At 46.0% G+C, this 21,126-nt stretch overlaps 1 protein-coding gene across 5 annotated transcripts in view; it reads right to left on the bottom strand.

The window, feature by feature from the left end:
* Window positions 1-21,126, bottom strand: part of SV2B (synaptic vesicle glycoprotein 2B) — a 215,436-nt gene that overhangs the window by 30,084 nt on the left and 164,226 nt on the right. For all 5 annotated transcript variants that reach the window (XR_006203348.1, XR_006203347.1, XR_006203349.1 and 2 more), the window contains exons 3-9: window positions 19,331-19,511; window positions 18,840-18,991; window positions 12,756-12,889; window positions 10,583-10,672; window positions 5,084-5,194; window positions 4,179-4,267; window positions 1,705-1,869 (exon numbers count right to left, since the gene is read on the bottom strand). Coding sequence is in view for 1 of the 5 variants with exons in the window: in XM_042941075.1 (XP_042797009.1) it covers window positions 1,705-1,869; window positions 4,179-4,267; window positions 5,084-5,194; window positions 10,583-10,672; window positions 12,756-12,889; window positions 18,840-18,991; window positions 19,331-19,511 (922 nt within the window). In the remaining 4 variants the exon portion in view is untranslated. The remainder of the gene's footprint in view (window positions 1-1,704; window positions 1,870-4,178; window positions 4,268-5,083; window positions 5,195-10,582; window positions 10,673-12,755; window positions 12,890-18,839; window positions 18,992-19,330; window positions 19,512-21,126) is intronic.

Below are 21,126 nucleotides of genomic sequence, written 5' to 3'. Positions count from 1 at the left end.
GGCCATATGCATGCGTGGGCAGTAAGTGTGTAGATGTTTGTGACCGGACTTCTGCATTTAAACAAACATCATCTATGGGGCGCCTGGGTGGCCATCAGGCTGAACAACCACCTCCTGATTTGGGCTCAGGCCACGATCCCAAGGTCATGAGATCAAGCCCCGTGGCGGGCTCTGAGCAGAGCATGGAGCCCGTTTGAGCTTTTCTTTTTTTTAAGGTTTTTTTTTTCCTTTTTTAAGTTTATTTATTTTGAGAGAGACAGAGACAGAGTGGGGGAGGGACAGAGAGAAAGGCAGAGAGAGAACCCCAAGCAGGCTCCACACTGCAGCACAGAGCCAGACGTGGGGCTTGAACTCATGAAACTGTGAGATTATGACCTGAGCTGAAACCAAGAGTCGGACACCTAACCGACTGAGCCACCCAGGCGCACCAAGATTTTCTCTCTCTCTATCCCTCCCCTCTCTCTCCTTCTCTCTCTCTCTTGAAAAAAAATTAATAATTTTTTTTAAACACATCATCTGAAAGTCTGAATTCCTTGTCCACTCATGCTTGGTCCTAACCTTCTTCCCCAAAGGTCTCATATTTGTAGAAATAATATTCCCCTTTTCATCTGACACTCTCTGTCTCATCCTAAAGAGCAGCGAATGTTTGCTAAGGGGCAGCCTATCAGAGCAATCCAGGCTAGCCTGCAGCAGACATCCTCCTATCCTCCCTGGACTGCACCCAGACACAGGCTCCTCTCCCAGTGTGGCTGACTGATGGCCAGGGCCACTTCTCTCAGATGCTTAGCTGGGCACAGGGACCGTGGGACCCCATGCACCGCAGGGCAGAATTCTTGGTGTCAAACCTTGTACAGAGGTGGTAAATATGGAGCAGTTTACATCACTGACACTGAACTACCTGGGTATTTCTAGTGCCACCATGCAGCCTGGCTTGATGAGCCTGCAAAGTGCAATTCAGGAAGGGAAACAGAGTAAACGTTCAGCTGAGTAAATCATGTGGTCTGGGGTCAGCTTTAATGTACTGTCCTGGACCCATCTGGGGGCCTGCAGAGACCGGCCTCAAAGAGGCATTCTTAAAGCCCAGTGCGGGGGACGGTCCATGTCACTGGTCCCAGGAATGGGAAGAGAAGTAAAAGGGATTGATGAGACAGCCCCACAAAGATGTGGATTCTTGCAAGACAGCACTGCTTTTGCCCCTCTTTATGGCAGTGAGCCATGCAGACCCACCCTCAGAGGTAATATTAGATGAAAGAATCATATAAGATAGCATCATATCAGCATCTGGAGTCGCTTCTAGAGAACTTCCAAACTCAAAGAAAAACCTCAAAACCAGACATTGGTTTGGCATAGGGATCTCAACCCTCTGGGTTGAGAGGGTAAGAGGCCACAGCCCTGTGGGCATCTCCATTAAAGGTGTGAGGTCTCAGGAAAAGTGGTCTGATTGCCTCTCCTCAGTCAAACGTCCCCATCCTTGGATGAATCAGCCTCTAGCCAGGAGATTAGGGATGACTGGAGGCCAGCACCACACAGAGCCCCAGGATGCCTCATTATATCTCTGGCAACAGAGTAAAGCCATGGTACTACAATAGCCTCGGAGCTCATCCTCCTGCCATATTGAATTCTCTTTCCAATGGCCCCCCTGCCAAGAACAGTCCCCGCAGACTATCACCTTGATCCGGGGAGAGTCTGTGGTCTCTCACTTACTTGTCGTTCACAAGTTTCCCGCGTCGGTGAATCTGATTCTCCATCGTGAAGTTGATGGTGGCATCGTATACGTGCTCACCGACAAACACCTTCATTTTGGACTTGTATTCTACGTCTTGAAAATACCGAATCATATCAGGGAACCAAACCGTCAGTCCATAGTAGCTGTAATAGAGAAGACAGCACATTCGAGCAGCAACATGCTTTGTGCCTTCATGATCAGAGTCCACATTCCTAGGCTGGTGTAAATCAAGCTCATTTTAAATGTATGAATATGGTTCATGATTAGAAACTCCAGTATTATCACTCATCACACGAACAGATCTAAGGAAAAAATCATAACCATCTCCATAGATGCTGAAAAGCCATGTGACTTTTTTAAAAATGTCATTCCTGACTTAAAGAAACACCAATAGATTGGGAACCGGTGGGCACTTCCTTAACACATAAGAAGATACACATCTCAGTTCAAAAAGGAAATGGTAAAGGTACTCTCACTAACATCAGAAACAAGACCAGGACACCTATTATCCCCACCACTGTTTAACACCACATCTTAGGTCTTGGCCAACTCCGTTAGGCAGGAGCAAAAACAGGAATCCAAAACTGTGAAGCAAGAGGTAAGACTATCTCCATTTACTGGGATGACAAATGTATCGAATATACTGTTGAGTGCGAAAAGCAGATGTGTGTTCCTTTAAATAAAGAATAAATAAAGAAAATAAAGAAATGAAGAAGAAATAAGAATGAGAAACTATGTCTATACCTCTCTGTTGTTTCAACATTTGAAATGCATTGCCTGTTCAACAAAATTAAATCAGATGTAAGTAAATATAAATAAGACCTATTTTAGAACTATCAGAGAATTGAATCCTTGTGTTTACTATCTTTAGCTTCTCAAATGTTTCCTTCTCATTTAGACAGAGGAAGTGGGGGGGAATAGGGTCTGGTTTACGTTCTAGCTTTACCTATTCGGGTCTCCATGAATAGGTATGGAGAGAAAGTAGGTCTCGCCATGTTCCTCCATGAGTCAAAGAGCTAATAGACCCCCTTTAATTTCCTTTGGGTACAAGTGACGGTGAACAAAGCAATTTCACAAACGGAAGTTTAAAATCTCATTGAAAGTTTCTTGCTGATAACAGCAATTTATTGAGCACTTATTAAGTGCCAGAAACTACTGCAAGCACTTTCTACCTACAGTAAGTAGCCTCACAATGCGGTAAATGGCTGAAGTGGCATAAAGAGGGTCATTATATTTGGAGGGGCATGAAATGACAGGGATGAGAACCTACCAGTTAAGAGAGGAGCCAGCTAATCACCAATCCTGTTACATTCGATTTTCCTTATTGGGGGGGGGACATTATTGCAATGTTTCACTGTTTTATCTATTTAAAATCACAGTGCCACTGATGGCCGCCTACTCAGGCCTTGTTCCCTGCTTGTTCCTCAAGAACAGAAGCTAGATTTTGTTTCAGCAGCAATGGTATCTTTAGCTCAGAGGCCAATCCTGACTAGTCTGAAATCCCTGGTAAATCACATCCCCTTTGCCAGTGATTAGTTAGGCAGTAGGTGTGTGACACATCTGGCTAATAAAGCAGAGAGAAAGGCTGCTGGGGAGGGGGGTGTACTACTGAGAAAGCATTCCTTGCTGTTAAAAAGAGAAGCTCGGGGGGTGCCTGGGTGGCTCAGTTGGTTAAGCGTCCGACTTCGGCTCAGGTCATGATTTCACGGTCCGTGAGTCTGAGCCCCGCGTCGGGCTCTGTGCTGCCAGCTCAGAGCCTGGAGCCCGCTTCGGATTCCGTGTCTCCTTCTCTCTCTGCCCCTCCCCTGCTCACACTCTGTCTCTCTCTCTCTGTCTCTCTCTCTCTCTCAAAAATAAATAAACATTTTAAAAAATTGAAAATAAAAGCAGGAGCTCAGAGAGAGGCAGCCTCTTCCTCCTTGGAACATTTTCCCATTGGTGTTTTTGTTTGTTTTGTTTTAATTTTTTTAATGTTTATTTATTTTTGAGACAGAGAGATACAAAGCATGAGCAGGGGAGGGGTAGAGAGAATGGGAGACACAGAATCCAGAGCCGGCTCCAGGCTGAGCGGTCAGCACAGAGCCCGACGCAGGGCTCGGACTCACAAACCCTGAGGTCACGACCTGAGCCAAAGTTGGACGCTTAACCCACTAAGCCACCCAGGCGCCCCACCCCCATTGTTGACGGGATGCCAAGAAGAGGTCAGGCATCTGGCCATCACCAGGAGAACTATAGCCTGAGGCTGAAATGCCACCTAGAGCCTGCCTCTCTATGGAATTCTTGTTACAAAGGAGAAGACATGCCCTTGTTGTAGAAGCTACTAGAATGGGTTGCCTGTTACTTGCAGCCAAAAGCATCCAGACTCTATGTGTTAGAACTAATTGTAATCTTCAGTTTATAGATGAGGCACTTGCACAGGGAAATTAAGGAGGTTAAGCAAGACAAAATTTACCTTAAAGCCATGGTGAACCAGACCACGGCCAGAATCAGTGTGTTCATCCTGTAGGGTCCCATCACGCAGTACATAGCATTATCCCAGACCTGTAACCCACACAGAGAAAAGTTATTAAAGCAAGGGACTTGTGACCTGGAAGATCTCATTTCTAAGATGTTCTGATAAATTCGCAAGGAACCCACAAGAGAATGAGGAACCACGGTCTCCTAGAAGCAGCAACGCTGTTCAAATAACAAAGAAAGCCTCTTCTCTTCTCACTGCCTGGCCTCAGCCTCCAACATAACAGTCCTAGAGCATCCTTCCTGGGAACATGACAATATTCCACACATGTCATCAAAAGCACACTGAGTTGGGATTCTGAGACACTGAATAACCTTGAGTAGTGAGTTCTGCTCCCTGCGTGTGGGAACGGGTGATATTCCCAACATTTAACAGCCGTTCAAAACGAAGGTCATTGGCTGCCTCAGTGCTCGACAGCGACTTGACTAGAGAAGTCACTTCTCCAGAGAAATGGCCTTGCTCTACACAGAGACTTTCTCAGAAATCTCCAACACACTTCAAGGAATCTTCTATTTCATTCACTCCTTTCTTCCTCTGAATTATGTAAAAAGAAGATGCTAGAGAGAAGGATGTTTACTAAGAGTAGACGTTGCACCTGCATTCAAAATCTCTTCTTTGGGGAGGAAGAGCGAAGAAAAGCACTAAGGTTTAGAGAGTTTGTGGTTCAAGTCACCCAGGGAGTGAGAAGCTGGCATGGGCTACGTCCCAAACATGCCCGTCCAAGGTACTTCCTCCCATCACACTGCCTTAGGTTGATGGGGGCATTCAGGGTCTTTATCCTTCATCCACCGAAGTTACAGCTTGCCTACTCCCTCTCATCTCCTGCATGTTCCCAGGCATACCTGCTTGAAAGTGGTCTTGAACCTGACCAGCCAGCGCTGGTACCAAGTTCCTGTTGAACTTTGGATCTCAATGAATTCATCCATTTGCTTGGGAGTTTTGATGTGGGACACCTGCAAAACAAAGACGATGGAGACAATCTTAACCCCGCTTTGTGTCACACTTTTCAATGTTTCATTTAGTGTAACTGACTTTACGTACATTATCAAGGGCTATGGGACCCTTTGATGACCCTCTAGTTCAGTGATCTTAACCAAAGATGGACATGGCCTCTCTTAGGGCTCTTTCCCAGACAGGTACGTCCTACCGCAGACAAGATGAACCCATCTTTTCATTAGATCATGCTTTTGAGAAATTTATATTCGTCAGACATACTACACTGAATTCCCATCTGTATCTGATTTGCCTACACTAGAGTTGACTCCAGCTTGAAATCCACAAATCAATCCTTAATAGGTATTAACTATTAACATCACAGAAGTCTAGGACCCATATAAGCAATGGTGTGTGTGTGTTGGGGAAGGTGTTGCTACTTAAGATATTTTTTTAATGTTTATTTATTTATTTTGAGACCGAGAGAGAGAGGAGAGGCAGAGAGAGAGAGAATCCTAGGCACTGTTAGTGCAGAGCCTAATACAGGGCTCAATCTCACGAACTGTGAGATCAGGATCTGAGCCAAAATAAATAGTCAGATGCTTGGGGTACCTGGGTGGCCCAGGTCACAATCTCATGGTTTTCAGTTTGAGCCCCACATCAGGCTCTCTGCTGTCAGCACAGAGCCCCCTTCAGATCCTCTCTTTCCCCCGCTCTCTGCCCCTTCCCTACTCATGTGCTTTCTCTCTCAAAAATAAACAATTTTTTTAATAAATAAAAAATTTTTTAAATTAAAAAAAAAGAGTCAGAGGCTTAACTGATTGAGCCAGATGCCCCACTACTGAAGATATTTTTTAAAACACAGCAGAATGGAAGAAATCATGTCCTCCTTGCTGTCTCTGGTTTTCCTGGTAGAAACCAAATAAATGCGGAGTAGGGATAAGGTTATATATCTCAGTGACCCCTCTCAAGCACCCTGCAAAGTGTTGACTTGTCCAATGTCACCAGGTAGCCCCTGTGAGCAATCCTGACTCACCAACACAGTGTCTGTCAAGTTAACCCATGTTTAAAGCAACCACTGAATTCTACAACCAACCATCATGTTAGGGAGATTCCCAACCACACAAACTCTTTTTAGCCAAGGTTCATGCTTGCAGACATATTCAGGGGGAAAACAGAAGAACATTCAAAAAAAATTCAGAGTTTCCATCACCCTCTCCAACAAACTTGTCTAGGGATAAAGGTTTTAGTCACAAGAGTGTCTCCGTCGCTTTCTTTAGCCATCTGAGAACGTGAGGACACGTGAGGAGACAGGGCTGGAAGTCCACAGGGAAAAATCAGACCCCAGATATGGACAATGGACTCATTAACTCTGAGCACTAGGTCGAGGACAGCACAGCTATGCTTTTCTAAACCCTAAAAGCAGTAATTCTTAAACTTGGGGGAGTGCCGGGCACTCCTTTGAGAATCTGGTAAAAGCATCTTCCTGAAATTGGAGGGACATGAACACACTGAGAGCCTCCTGGGTGTGTCCAACCATCCACAGGTGTGTGTCCATTGCAAATCTCTCTGCCTGGGGACACAGGAGGGTGAACACACAGGTCCTGCAACAGAACTGGGCTTCATGTTATCAGACACCTGCAGGGAAACCATGAGCCCTTGCTGCAGCCAAAAGAGGTCAGAGAGGAAGGCTGACACCAAAATCAGGAAGCAATCAAAAATCAGACTCCAAAGCATTAAGATGGACACTCAAATGCAATCTTTTCCCTTCGTTGCTCCTAGGGGAAAAAAATAACACCCTATTCCCCAAGGATTTAGGGATTGAGTGTATTAACAACTTCAAGCAAAATTACTCTAATTTACAATTAACTAGGATACTTGTCTTTGATTGGGTCTAAATCAGGACATAGCCTGTGTTCACCCCAGCCGTGCAGAACATTTCACTGGGGACACCTGCCAGGGGGCAGTTCCGAAACTTGGGAGGCAGTCAGTAAATGGGGTGGCTGAAATCTAGGGCTTTGTAGGGAAGCAGAAAGTTTTCCTCACCCCTCTTAGCATCCCAGGCTGGGTGTGAAAATTAAACTGACAAAGATAAATTAACAGGAGAAAAACCTACACATTCGATTGAATTTTAACATGTACAGGGAGCCTTCCAAAGAGAACGAAGAAGTGAGCAGAGCAGAAAGCTTTTATTCCTTTTAGATCAGGAACCAAGGAATTTTCTAAGAATTGACAAGACAAAGGGGTTTGGGCTAAGGGTAGTAAATGGTGAAGAAGTAACTGGGACCAAAGCGTTGATTTACAAACAAATGTTTGTTTACACAGTCTTCTCGTGATCCCTCCCCCCCCATCTCTGGTGATAAGAATGTCTTCTTTCCTCCTGGTACAGGGACAGTAACTTCACACAGCAGATTAACGACCTGTTCCAGGGAAGAAGGGTGAGTGGGGAGAGGTCAGAGTGACCTTCCTGCCTCTGCCATTTTCCCAAACTCCTTCAGTTTAAGACACTCAATATGCCAAGGTGCCATGTTTTAGGGTAGCGTGTCCTGAATCCTGGCAGCTCAAAGGCGAAAGCGAGGACCCGGCATCTGTCGCTCCCCTGCTCACGCCTTCATTAGCTGCGGGGAGCACTTGGGACCAAAGCAGTTAACCCCATCCGGCTGGAGTTCACTCCCGACTGCCACTGCTCTCTGACCTGTCAGCACTTTCTGGTTGTTCTTTCTTTTCTTTCCCCCTGGCCCACCCACTCACTCACTTCTACATAATTAAGAGGATTACAAAGTCAGCAGGGAATGCTGAGGCCACAACCTTTTTAATTCTCTCTCCTGTTAGAAGAAAACTACTAAAAGCAGGGGTGATGCCTAAAGACTCGTGGACCAGCATGTGGGCTGGAGTAACAAAATGCCCACGGGTCACAGTACCCACCTCCCCACTCAGGGATCCCGGCCTGAACTCTTCCTCGAGATACACGTCCATCCCCAAGGTGAGGGGCTCTAGGGCACGAGGGAAAGGCTGAGTTTTTGCCTTTGGAAACCAGAGGCTTCCGGTTTATTGATTTCCAGGCTGAGACCCCCTTCCTCAAAATTAGGCTGCTTAAGGTTGAACATGTTAAGAGAGAATGTGGGATTGCTTCCTAAAAACCACTCCTGGTCTGGCAAACCCACACGGTTGATTTAGAAGTGGTCCTTCCAGAAGCAGCAGTCAGGGAAGCCACCGTGTGTCAGATACCGCAGGGCCACCTGGGTGAGACGGAGGCCAGGAAGAGTTTACAGCTACTGGGAAAGGCAGGGACAGGTGCACAAACGAGGCAGAGAGCAATCATCCAGCAAGACACCTCTCAGGAGGGCTCTGGGTTTGCTTGGAGTAAATACACCAACAGACTGCTTAAGAGCTCAGGGAATGACAGAGACCAGTGACCTGTGGCGCATGAGCCAGAGGGAGGGCAGGGGAAAGAGAGAAAAGGCTAAAAAGCAGGAGGAAAAGTGGGGGGAAGGGGAAGAAGGCTGTGTGCTCTGTGAGGAAGTTCCTAAATTGTCAGGAAGGCTATTAAACTCGCAAATGCCTGGTACAAATGACGTGTGTCTGTGTCTGTCTGTGTGTGCATGTGTCTTTGTGTCTGTGTGTGTGTTTGTATACATGTGTCTGTGTGTCTGAATGTGTGTGTGTCTATACGTGTATGTCTTTGTGTCTGTCTCTAAGGAATAAGCAGGAGTTTGGAGAACAGTCTGGGGCATGGGTGGGGATGGGGAGGGGGGGCAGGACGGACCCAAGCACGCCCAGTGGGCAGGGAGCCCCACTAACATCTGGTGTCCACGCCTGCAGGATTACAACCCATCGCAGACAGCGGTAGGGGTGGGGGTCCTGGGAGGACCATGTGCGCCCTTAACATCTTTCACTTGGAGTGTTTCTGTTAGTCGTGCTTCTTAATAAATGTGTGTCATAAAAGCACTGGTGTCATATTTTAGATATTTTTAGGAGCATTGGAATCAACAGAAACAGGCCATTGAACAGCAGCCATTTATTGCTTGGTTTAATTTATGAAAAATAACAGGTCACAACATTTTTCAATAATAATTAACACTTATGTAGCCCCTGCTCCAAGGCAGATACTGGCTTAGGTCATTTATTCAATCCTTACCATAACCATATTTACAGATATTATTATCGGGTTTTTTTTCACAAGAAGGAAACTGAGGCAGAGAGAGTGCCTTGCCTAAGCCCACACAGCTAGAAAGTATCAAAACTGGGATTTGGACCCAGACTGTCTTGCTCTGGGTTGTGGATTCGTAGCCACCACATGGTCCTGCCTGAGCCTTGGGGCTTGTAAGCAACAGTTAACAAGGACAAGTGTTCTGTCCAGAATCGATGGCAGAGGCCAAAGAAGCGAAAGCAGTGAATCAGAGCTGGAGGCGGTTCCCCCGGGAAGGGCTTCCTTGTGGAAATGGATTTGAAGTCAGCCTGAAAGGAAGTTATGCAAACAGGTGCTCAGAGACCCTCAGTGAGCCGTTCCTCCCTCACCGGCCACAGACCTTGGCCAGGGGAGCATAGACCGTGGTAACTAACAGGACATCTTCGTCGTGGAAACTGACGCTCGCAAGTTCTTCCCTTATTAAACCAGCAAGAAACAAAATTCAGCCTAAGAGAAACGGCTCTCCTGTTGCTTGCAACACTTAGATTGGCACAATCCGACTGAAATGTAATTTGGCAAGATAACTCAAGAGCTATAAAAATCCTAGTGCTTTTTGAGCCAGTCATTTTATTTCTAGGAGTCTAGTTGGAAAACCAACCCCAGAACTGGAAGGGGAAGCAACCACGTGGGTGAGAAGGGTCACTGCAACAATGTTAACAGGAACAAAGTAACAAAACAGGGTAAATAAATTTCTAGTATTCCCGGACATGCCCAGAGAAACTGTGTTAATGTTCCCAACATTAATGTTTATTAAAAGGATAATTCTGTGCGGTGCCTGGGTGGCTCAGTAGGTTAAGCATCTGACTTCAGCTCAGGTCATGATCTCGTGGTTCGTGGGTTCGAGCCTCACATTGAACTTTGTGCTGACAGCTCAGAGCCTGGAGTCTGCTTTGGATTCTGTGTCTCCCTCTCTCTCTGCCCCTCCCCTGCTCATGCTCTCTCTCTCTCTCTCTCTCTCTCTCTCTCTGTGTCTCTCAAAAATAAACATGTTTTAAAAAGGATAATTCTGAGACAACAGACAGAATGCTTATGAGTACTCTTAAAAATATGTCAATGTAAATATATGTACATATGCTTATCCCCACAGAAGGTCAGGGGTTTTACTGTATACTTCCTTTGTCCAATTAATATAATAATAGAATAAAATTAATTTTTAGCAAGACAAAATAGTGAAAAAGGGCAGTCCCCCCCTTTGTTGGCATAGATGCCACACACTCACCGTGAACACCTTCTCGGGGGCCCCCTTCGCCCTCATGTTGGTGTCATGCACTTGCTTGAGGATCATCCAGGCTTCGTCGTGTTTGCCCATCTGGTTAAAGCAAGCATAGAGGAATGAGAAATCTGTGGCTGAGTAGGGCTGGAAACCCTATGCATCTGAGTGTGTGGTGATTAGACAGGGACTCGCGGCCATCCAGGGCTCGTGAAGGACTACGACTAATGTCCGCCCCCAGCCCATCTTGGAAGGATAACAGGGTAGCGCCTTCCAGGTGCAAATGGGAGGCACTACTCGGGGCGCCTGGGTGGCTCAGTTGGTTAAGTGTCCAAGTTCGGCTCAGGTCATGATCTCACGGTAGTTCGTGGGTTCGAACCCCGCGTCGGGCTCTGTGCTGACAGCTCAAGCCTGGAGCCTGCTTCATATTCTGTGTCTCCCTCTCTCTCTCTCTGCCCCTCCCTCGCTCATGCTCTGTCTCTCTCAAAAATAAACACTTTTTTAAAATTGTAAAAAATGTGAGACATTACTCCATTATACACTATTCCCATCACACAGTACAACACTCCTAGTTGTAAAGTTGAATGGACTGCTGGGGCATCCGGGTGGCTCAGTCGGTTGTGTGTCCGAGTTCAGTTTAGGTCATGATCTCACGGTTTGTGAGTTTGAGCCCCGAGTCGGGGTTGCTGCTGACAGTGTGGAGCCCGCTTCAAATCCTCTGTCTCCCTCTCTCTCTGCTCCTACCCCTCTGGTGCTCTCGATCTCAAAAATAAACAAACTTTTTTTTTTTAACTTTTTTTTTTTTTAACATTTATTTATTTTTGAGACAGAGAGAGACAGAGCATGAACAGGGGAGGGGCAGAGAGAGAGGGAGACACAGAATCTGAAACAGGCTCCAGGCTCTGAGCTGTCAGCACAGAGCCCGACGCGGGGCTCGAACTCACGGACCGTGAGATCATGGCCTGAGCCGAAGTCGGACGCTTAACCGACCAAGCCACCCAGGCGCCCCAACAAACATTTTTTTAAAAATTGCATGGACCACTAAGTGGGAGCCACGTTCCTCTCTGACTAGGGAGAGCAAAGCAGCAATATGTTACAATTGAATTGTGTTCCTCCCACCCCAGGACCTTGGAACATGACCCTATTTGGAAAGAGGGTTGCTGTAGATGTAATTAAGACGAGGTCCTCCTGGAGCAGCGTGGGCCCCTAATCTGGTTCGACTAGAGTCTTTATAAAAAGCCAGCCATAGGAATATAGACACACACCAGGAGACCACCTGGGATGACCTGGGCAGGAAGTGGAGTGAGGCAGCCGTGAGCCAAGCGACTGCCGGCAAAGCACCAGAAGCTGGAAGACGCAAGGAAGGACTGCCCTACAGACTTCAGAGGGAACGTGGCCCAGCTGACACCTTGATGTTGGACTTCCAGCCTCCAGAACTGTGAGACAATTTCTGTTACTTTAAGCCACTTGGTTTGTAACAGAGTCCTTTGAAACTAATACACAACAAAGGGTGTATTTTGAGATATCCCTGGTTAAAACAAAACGAAAACAAACAAACAACAACAACAAAACCCCTGCTGTGTCTGCCCCTGATCAATGGGACAAAAGGGAATTTGACAAGCTGATCACTCTGTAGAAAGATCTAGAAGGAGACACATAAGTGGACTCAGAATTGGGGGTGGAAGAGATTTCTCCTCTGCCAGCCCCACCCTGTCTGACCACCACAAGCCCAAGTGCCCCGCCCCACCCCGAGCTGGAAGGATTCTCCTCTCAAGACACCAGCAGAAACTCTCAGATGGTCTGGATGGTCAAGAGTCCTCATGGACTTGGGAACCACACAAGTATTGCCACAGATCTCGCTGCAGCCACTTGAAAAAACACCCCACCGCTTTCAAGAGCCTCTGGAGAGAGTGGGGGCTGGAGGCAGCGTCGAGAAGCCCCCTCCACCGCCACCCAGCCTGGGGGAGCCCTGTCCCACTCTGCACTTGGGGAGCCCCTGCGCCCCTCCGCCCCTGACAGTCTGCGATCCAGGGTGCGCGGCCACCGCGGATGGCAGTGAAGCCAGACATAATGATGGGCCAGGTCGGCCAACAGAGTGGGTGGTTTGCAACCTGCAGGCAGGAGGGGACGCCGGGCTAAAGGGCTTTCACATGGGGTGGGGGCGGTGGGGGTGCTGACTCACCTCCAGCAGGAACCGTGGGCTCTCTGGCATGAACCTCAGGGCCACCATGGACACGGTGCAGGGCAGAGCGCAGATGATGACAAACACCCGCCAGCTGTGGAAGTGGTAATTGGTGCCCATGCTGAAGCCCCAGCCTGCGAAGAAGCAGCCAGAGCACTTTGGACATGATCTCAGAGTCACCTTCCAGCCCTGGCTCTCAGCTTAGGGCGCGAGAGCATCGCCTGGGGAGCAGGTTAAAGTGCAGGCCCCCGCCTGTCCCCCCAGCTTCTGACGCAGAAGTCTGGAATGGGCTCTGGGAATGTGCATGCCAACAGCCCCCCAGGGTGGGCCAGGCCCGTTCTCTCGGCCAAGAGTACAAAGGAAGGCAGCATCCCCTATTTCGATATATTCATTAAAATTTAACGCCACTGACAGCGCGGACCCTGCTGGGGATCCTCTCTTTCCACCCCGCCTCTCTCCCTGCCCCTCCCCCGCTCATTTTTTCTCTCCTTCTCAAAATAAATAAATGAACTTCTAAAAAACTTAAGTTAAACAAACTGTTAAATAACAGATGTTCTATTCCCTGGCCTTGACAAAAAAGGTGCCCTGACCTACCCTTGCAGGATTCCTTTCCTTTCCTTCTCCTAGCCCCTCCCACAGAGTGAGGGGCCTTGCGTTGACCCATGTGAACAAATCTCGCTCCACCACGATGAGAATGAGTGCCCTTGTCATGATTCCTTGAGTTTAGTGGGAATTCCTGGGTTCTGAGCACCAGAGCATGATGTGGTAGGAGGGTGATCACTCTTCAGGGACGCCTTGCCTTATAGGAAGGGGTATGGCTGAAGGAGAGCCAGATCAGGGCCTTACATGACCCTGGGGATCCCTCTTACCCAGGTCAAGGGGCAATACCAGCTCCGGGTGATTCTAACGCAAAGGGTTTCAGGACCCACACTTTGAAAAACACCGTCAGCCATAATACGGGCACACCCCGTTGTATCGTGCTCCACAGATACTGTGGTTTTTGCAAATTGCAGGTTTGTGGCCACCCCGTGTTGAGCAAATCTACTGACACCATTTTCCCATCAGCATCCACTCACTTTGTGTGCCTGTGTCAGGCCTTGGTAATTCTAGAAATATTTCAAACGTTCCATTATTACCATATTTGTAGCGGGGATCTGTGATCTGTGATGATTTGCCATAAGCTCAGGAGATGGTGAGCATGTTTTCAGCAGTAAAGTATTTTTTTAATTAGGATGTGTACATTTTTTAGACATAATGCTACTGTACCCTTATTAGAGTATAATTTGGTATAAACATAACTGCTGTATGCACTGGAAGCCAAATAATTCACTTGACTCACTTTACTCTGATATTTGCTTTATTGCAGCAGTCTGAAACTGAACTCCTAATATCTCCAAGGTATGCCTATATTACTTTTTTTTTTTTTAATTTTAAAGAGATGGGGCTTCCAAATTCAAATGAATTCTATCATCACTGAAATGGAGAGACTAGCTCCTACTCAGCATTGGTTATTGAAAGCACTCTAAAATTCATTTTTAGAAATTGCTTCGGGATCTACAAAACATTATTTCAAATGTGCCCATGGGTCGCAAAAGTCCCTCTTTTCAGGAATGGTAGCACAGAGGAAAGAGCCTAGACATTTGTAGTCACATAAATCAGAGTATAAATCCTGGCTTTCTCACATCATTACTGTGTTGGTGGGTTTTCACAGCTGCAGAATGCAGGTAACACTATCATCACAGATTTGCTGTGTACAAAAGCTTCTGGCAACCAATAATCATTCATCTGCTTTGAGGGTAGATTTGATTTGTTTGGAAATAGCTACATGATACTTAGTGCCGAAGTTGTTGACTGAAATAGGTGAATATCAGCAAAGATCAGCAAAAGAATTGCTTTAAAAAAAAAAAAATCCAAGGTTAGGGGCACCTGGGTGGTTCAGTCAGTTAGGCATCCGACTTCGTCTCATGTCATGATCTTGCTGCCTGTGGGTTTGAGCCCTGTGTCGGGCTCTGTGCTGACAGCTTGGAGCCTGGAGCCTGCTTTGGATTCAGTTTCTCTCCCCGCAGTCCCCCCCTGCCCCCCACCTGATGCTCTGTCTCTCTCTCAAAAATAAACATTAAAAATTTTTTTTAAAAAATCCAACGTTATAAAATAGATTGGTTTTCTCATGCCACTCAGAGCAGCTTTGAAGACACTCCAACAGCATATTTTTAAGACAGAACTGTATAAACGAATATATTGATTTCTCAAGTTCAGAGGGTAATCATTGCTGGGACACAAAGTATCTACTCCATTTACTATCTGTGAAGCACAGTAAAATGCAGTGCAATAAAATGAGGTATGTTTACACTTCAGAATACACCATATGGCCAACTCCGTGGTGGGCAGTGAATGTCTTGAATGCTCTATTCCTCTCATTGTGCTTCAACTCGGTCTACTTGCACTGCTGTTTCTGCGGATTCTTCCTACTTGGAGCAATTAAAGGACGAGCCAGACGGAATCCCAGGTTGGGGGGGAAAGAGGGACTGAAACCACCGTGACACATTTGGTCACACAATACACACTTCATCCAACTTTCTCAACGGGAACCAAATCTCTGTTTTGCACAGCATGCTGTCCCTGGGGTTTGTGTGCTTTAATTTTAATTAAAAAGCCTTTCCTTCCTCCTGAGAGCAACACTAGAAAGGGGAAGATAAAACCATAGTCATATTTACACATTTGCAGCTCATGTCCAAAAGCCAGTCTGGAGTCATTAGAAGTCAAGTTGATCAAAACTACACAGCAGTGAAACTCAGGTGGACAATGAGGGAAGGAGAGCAGAAGCAGGTGTGTTTCTAAAGCATTCTGCCCAAGACAAACTTTTTTCTTTATGAAAATATGTGTAAATTATCTAAAATCCATTATTCCTTTATGCCTCTATGGTTTTTATGGTGGCTTTACTAACCTGCATTTATCACGTTCATTAGGCAGATCTTTGGGACCTTAAATTAAATAAACTTAAACAGTGAACTGCTTCCAAATATATGTAGCAACTATTAATTTGGAGACAGGGATTGTTCTGGTTACTGATCTTTTAGCTTGCCCTCCGTCATGATTTCACAAACAGCTGGTGGTGCTGACTACAATGGGAATTCATCTTCCATAATATATTCATATTTTTTTTTTCTGGACTGTGCCCATGAATTCCCAGGAAAACATTCTGAGTTTTGTAATCTTCTTTCTCAATGACTCAGTCGCCCGAGTTCCTGGTGCCAAGACCTCCCATCACTTCATTCCTGCAAAAGCAATTAAGTGGGTTGCACAAGCCGAACACAAACATGAGTCTCCTTTCTTTAGTTCCCCTGGCGTGTGTCCCTGCTCAGGGGAGGGGTGTGAGAGGATTAATGTCTTAGGCACATTGAGAAACATCATCAAATGTCTGGTTCACTGTGGACAGGACATCTGGTCCCGGTAAAATGAGGCTTAAGGTAAATAATCACTCCTGTGATAAGGTCATTCTAGTCTCCCATGTTCCTAGCGTGGGCTCCCCGCCCCAGTTAATGCTTGTTTCAATGAAGCATAATCATCCCAGAGGCTTGTATGTTAAAAAGGGACTATAAAAGTCACAGATTTCATACAAGCCTGCGAACAGGAAACACATCCTGTCCGTTTGGGGTAAAATATTTCACCAGGAGCCCTGATGTCAGCCAGCAGCGGCCAGCCAGCAGCTATGTGGCCCCTCCGCCATGGGCATCCCATTCAGACTTGGTCAACACGCTCCCAACTCGAATCCTAGTATTGCTTCCTTAGCAACCAGACCCCCAGACATCAGTGTGTGCTTGTACACGTAAAGCAAAGTGAAAAAGCGATGCACCGTGCAGGGACCATTGTGGGTAGCCCCTCTCACAACACCCCACAAGCTGTGGGCTCGGTCATAATAATGCAGACACCGGGTCTGGGGGGCACTGACTCCGCCCCCCATGCTGGAGAGGAGGGAAAAGTATCCGGAAACCAATCAGGACCCAGCATCTCTGGGGTGTCGTGATTGGCTGAGGTGGGCTCATGACCTAAGCTGAACCAATCAGAAGCTCCCTGGTCAGGTGCGCGGGGGGAACTTCCTTGGTGGAACAAGCAGTGTGCGAATGGGAGGGTGACCTTGTTGGTGCTGCTGGGATGGAAGCTTCTCGTCTCGAGGACGAGAAGCATTTTAAACATATTCTCAGCACTGCCCTTTGCATCCTAGTTATTACTGAATGAGAGGCACGGATCTCTATGGCTCTTACTTCCTTCCCTCTCCGCCTTCTAGGTGAAGGAACCACGGCTGGACGAGATGAAGTGACTTGGCCGCAACCACACAGCATCACTACTTTGGCTCAGCTCTTATGCAGGTTTTATTTGTCCCTACATGCCTTCCCTCCATATAAAAAAAAAAAAAAAAAAAAAAAAAAAAAAAAGATTGTTTACCTAATTTAAATGTGGAAATAGTTTCTTAGAGCTCACACATGGGGATGAGTTAACAGTGCTAATGATACTATAGCAAGAATTGGCGGGGAGGGGAAGCAATTCCTCTGACCCATGTAACCAACACTATAGCATACGGGTCATTAAAGTATGTGTTTGCGTGAAAGGCAGAGTGCAGAAATGATATTAGGAGTAATATGATTTTGTATCTAAAATGATGGAGAACTGCTTCTGGTGACAGAATTCTCTGGAAAACCCTTCATCCCTTGATTTCATTATTCCTGTTTCTATTTCTTATACGAAAATCCAGTGGGTTCTCAAAGACGAGATGTGGCAAAGATTCCACGTTCACAAACCCGCTTCCTCCACTTGCCGGGCACACGGCGAGATTGCATCGCCAAGTGTCCTTTGCAGTATTGGTGATCACGTTACAGATTTGGGGCCAATGGGATGGAAGCAGAGAGGGCTGTTGGCCCTTCAAAACCACGCACGTACAATCGCCCATACTCTTTCCCCAAGCAGACTTTAAGCCACGTGTTACAGACGTGCAATCACACGCTGGAAAGAGTCTGAGCCCCAATATTGCTGATGGAACAAAGCCACCTGCACATCAGGAATATCAGCCCTAGTTTACAAGAGGGAGAAACTTCTGTTATGTTAAAACAATGAGATTTTAGGATTTATCAGATGACCAGGGTAATGAATCCAGCATCACCTTAACTAATAGGGTAGGCAGTGTCTATACCGGAACTTCTTAAAAAGATATACAAGAGCTTCCATCACCTCAGAACACACAAAGAGGATGAGATTTCAAACAAGGACACCAAGGAGGTGAATGGCTAGGGAAGTGTTGGTTAGTTTCGGGCAGTTCTCTGCTACCCATATAGTTCTGCAGGATTCTAAATGATGGCACAGTCTCACCCATCATCAGGGGTTTACCGAAAACAATTTTAAGGACGCTGATGGTATTTATTGCCCAGGATGCTTAAAAGACATAATCGAAATCAAAACTGCTGCGTTCTTCCTACTTTACTCTTAACAAAACCAATTGTGAAAGTAAACACTGCCAGGTCTCTGTCCAGAGAATCTGGTTTTTGCAATTATCCAGGATAATAAAATTGTCCCAGCTGAATCGAAGACCTTGTCTGTAAGGGCTGCCCCACTTCTGCAGCCAAACAAGAGTGACGGCAGGCACTAGAATGGAGAGTATACAAGAGTACCGCATGGGAGCAGGGGGCAGGCAGAGCACCAGGATTCAAGGTCATGCCAGGACGTGACCTTGGCTAAGTCACCAACTTCTCTTGCTTTTGTTATGGAATCTATAGAATGGGGTTATCAAAGCCTAACTTGCTAGGGGGAGGGGGGCTGGGGAGATAAAGGTTGAAATTCTTTCAAATAGAACGAAGAAAAGAAGGAAGGAGAGAGGGAGGGAGGCAGGAAGGACAGATTGTATTCTATCCAGAAAGCTGTGTGTACTGAAATTAGTGATGTGTCTTCCAGCGTTGGAAGTTCTATAGAGAGATCAAGGTCACACACAGAAACTGTGTGTGAGCTTGTGGAATAAGGTTGAGGACGGCAAATGTTGTTGGATGCAGGTGCCATAGTGACAAGGATCCCTGGGCTTTTTGAAGGCAGTGCACTCACCATAGTGTGGAATGATGCTCCAGGCCATGGCAGATGCATAAATGCCCCCCGTCATCCAGAAGATGCCCAGCCAACTGAGGTGTTCTCCTCGCTTCTCCCGAGACAAGAATTCAGAAAAATAGGCAAAAACAATGGGCAGAGCACCCCCAATCCTGCAAAAAGAAAACGCCAAAAAGAAAGAATCAAGTCATACACTAAAAATGGGCTTAGCAGAAACCTAGTCACCTTACACCCCACCCGTAAGTTCTGTGGTAAAGTAACCCAGTGAATTTGAAAGACTGGCTAAAGTGAGGCCAGTATCAGGTTATTTTGACCTTATATACTGACTTTACAACCTAACCCCTTTCTAAGGTTCAGCTTTAATGTACTATCTTGGAAGTCAAACACAAAACCCAGTCTAAGGTTTTCCAGAAGTACCACTCGGAGCTATAGTGCCAGGATGGATGGAACACTGGTCTATGAGGGTCCAGCAAAGCCCTGCGTTTGCGTACCCTATGCCTGAGAGGAGTCGGCAGAAGAGGAAGGCTCCATATCCCTGCACGAAGGAGGAGAGAGAGGCGAAGGAGGCGTTGAGGGCCAGAGACATGCTGAGGACTCTCTTCCTCCCCAGCTTATCGGCCAGGCCCCCCAGCACGAAGGCCCCCGCCATCATTCCTAGGTAGACTATCACCCCTGCAAGGTGGGGGGAAAGAGAAGACAGGGTGGAGAGAAAAGACAAGACATTAGAAACCATGCAATGTTCTAGAAAATCCAGTGCCCCTTTTTATGTGTTCTAGAGAGTCTGCGTCACAGACATAAAAGGTGGACTATAACAGATGTTCATGGCAAATTAGAAGTGCTGTATGAATTCAAATTCTTAGGAATGCCATTTGAAAAACTAGCCTCACAGGTTGCCACATATTTGCACATACTAAAATAGATCAACCATAGCTGGGTCTGATGTACCCTTCTTGAAGATGACTCTTTTAGAGGCATAATCCGCAGAAGGTAGTGCTGTCATTTTATTTTTAAGCAAGCAAGAAAGAAAGAAAGAAAGAAAGAGAAAGAAAGAAAGAAAAAAAGAAAAAGAAAGAGAAAGGAAGGAAGGAAGGAAGGACTGTGTGATAAAAATCCTTACCTGCAGGGTTATGTTTAAAGAGAGAATTTCAAGGGGAAAGTGTGACCAAAAGGGTATAAGGAACATGGGAAGGAAGAAAAGGGTGTGAGTGAAAAATGCCAACTAGCCATAAGACTGGCTATGTTATTATTCCCCCCAAAAAAAACCATCACCAAGCTACAACCAATGTTCAGATTTCTTAGGATAATAAGAGCCCAGCAATGAGCATCCTTTCTTTAACACATGTAACTTTACTTCCCTTCTAATAATAAGATCGGTTAATTTAAGATATCCTATAAATATATTGCTATTGACATGTTTATGGTATTGCAATGAAAGTCAGCATCTTCATGGTCATGGCACATCCCCAGAAGCATGTGGATAATGTCTTCCTACTAAATATTGAGGGCTTACTAATTATCAATGCCTGTGCTAAGTCCTGATGTGATTTACCACACCTGTGAAGGAAACTTTGCAGACCATCCTTCACAAAGTCAAAATATGGAATAGAGATTACATAAGTATCCTTTCACCCGGCCTTGACTGGAAACCAAATGGTGAACACAAACTGTCTTTCACAGAAAGGAAGCTTCTGGATCTGCAGATGCTTTATTTCTGCAGGTGTGTGCCAGGAAGGGCCGACAGAAAGCAAAGAGCTTCAATTAGCTGATTAACTTGAAGGCTGGTCCCCAAAAGGAGAGATTTAACTACGCTCTGTCTTATCTTCCCCATGACAGAGTTCTTTCTTTTATCATTTTATTCCATGAGATGAAAAGAAATGATAGCTTTGGTGTTGTCAATGGTGTTCATTAAGATTATTTTCACTCACCTGTATTGTCACTTTCAGCCTTTACACACCTCAAAGCCATGGAAGATGCTATTTCCTTTTACGTTTCTGTATATGCTGTTACTTCGTGAAATATGCCTATGAGTCTACAGTATATATTAAATGCCTATTATTAGGTAAGCATTCTTTTAGTTACTGGGCATACAGTGAGGTACAAACACCTGAAAATCTTGGCCTTCGTAGAGCTTACGTTCCAATTGGGGAAAAGAAATAATAAATGAGTAAAATATACAGTTGGTAGATGGCTGATAAGAGTCATAGAGAAAAATAATGGGAAGGAAGGGAACCAGGAGAGCCAGGGTGGGAGGTGGAGATTTTAAATAAGATGGTTCAGGAAGCTCTCA

This window comes from Panthera leo, chromosome B3 (genome assembly GCF_018350215.1).
Source record: "Panthera leo isolate Ple1 chromosome B3, P.leo_Ple1_pat1.1, whole genome shotgun sequence".
NCBI classification, from domain to species: Eukaryota; Metazoa; Chordata; class Mammalia; order Carnivora; family Felidae; genus Panthera; species Panthera leo.
This window is presented reverse-complemented; position numbering and strand designations above follow the sequence as displayed.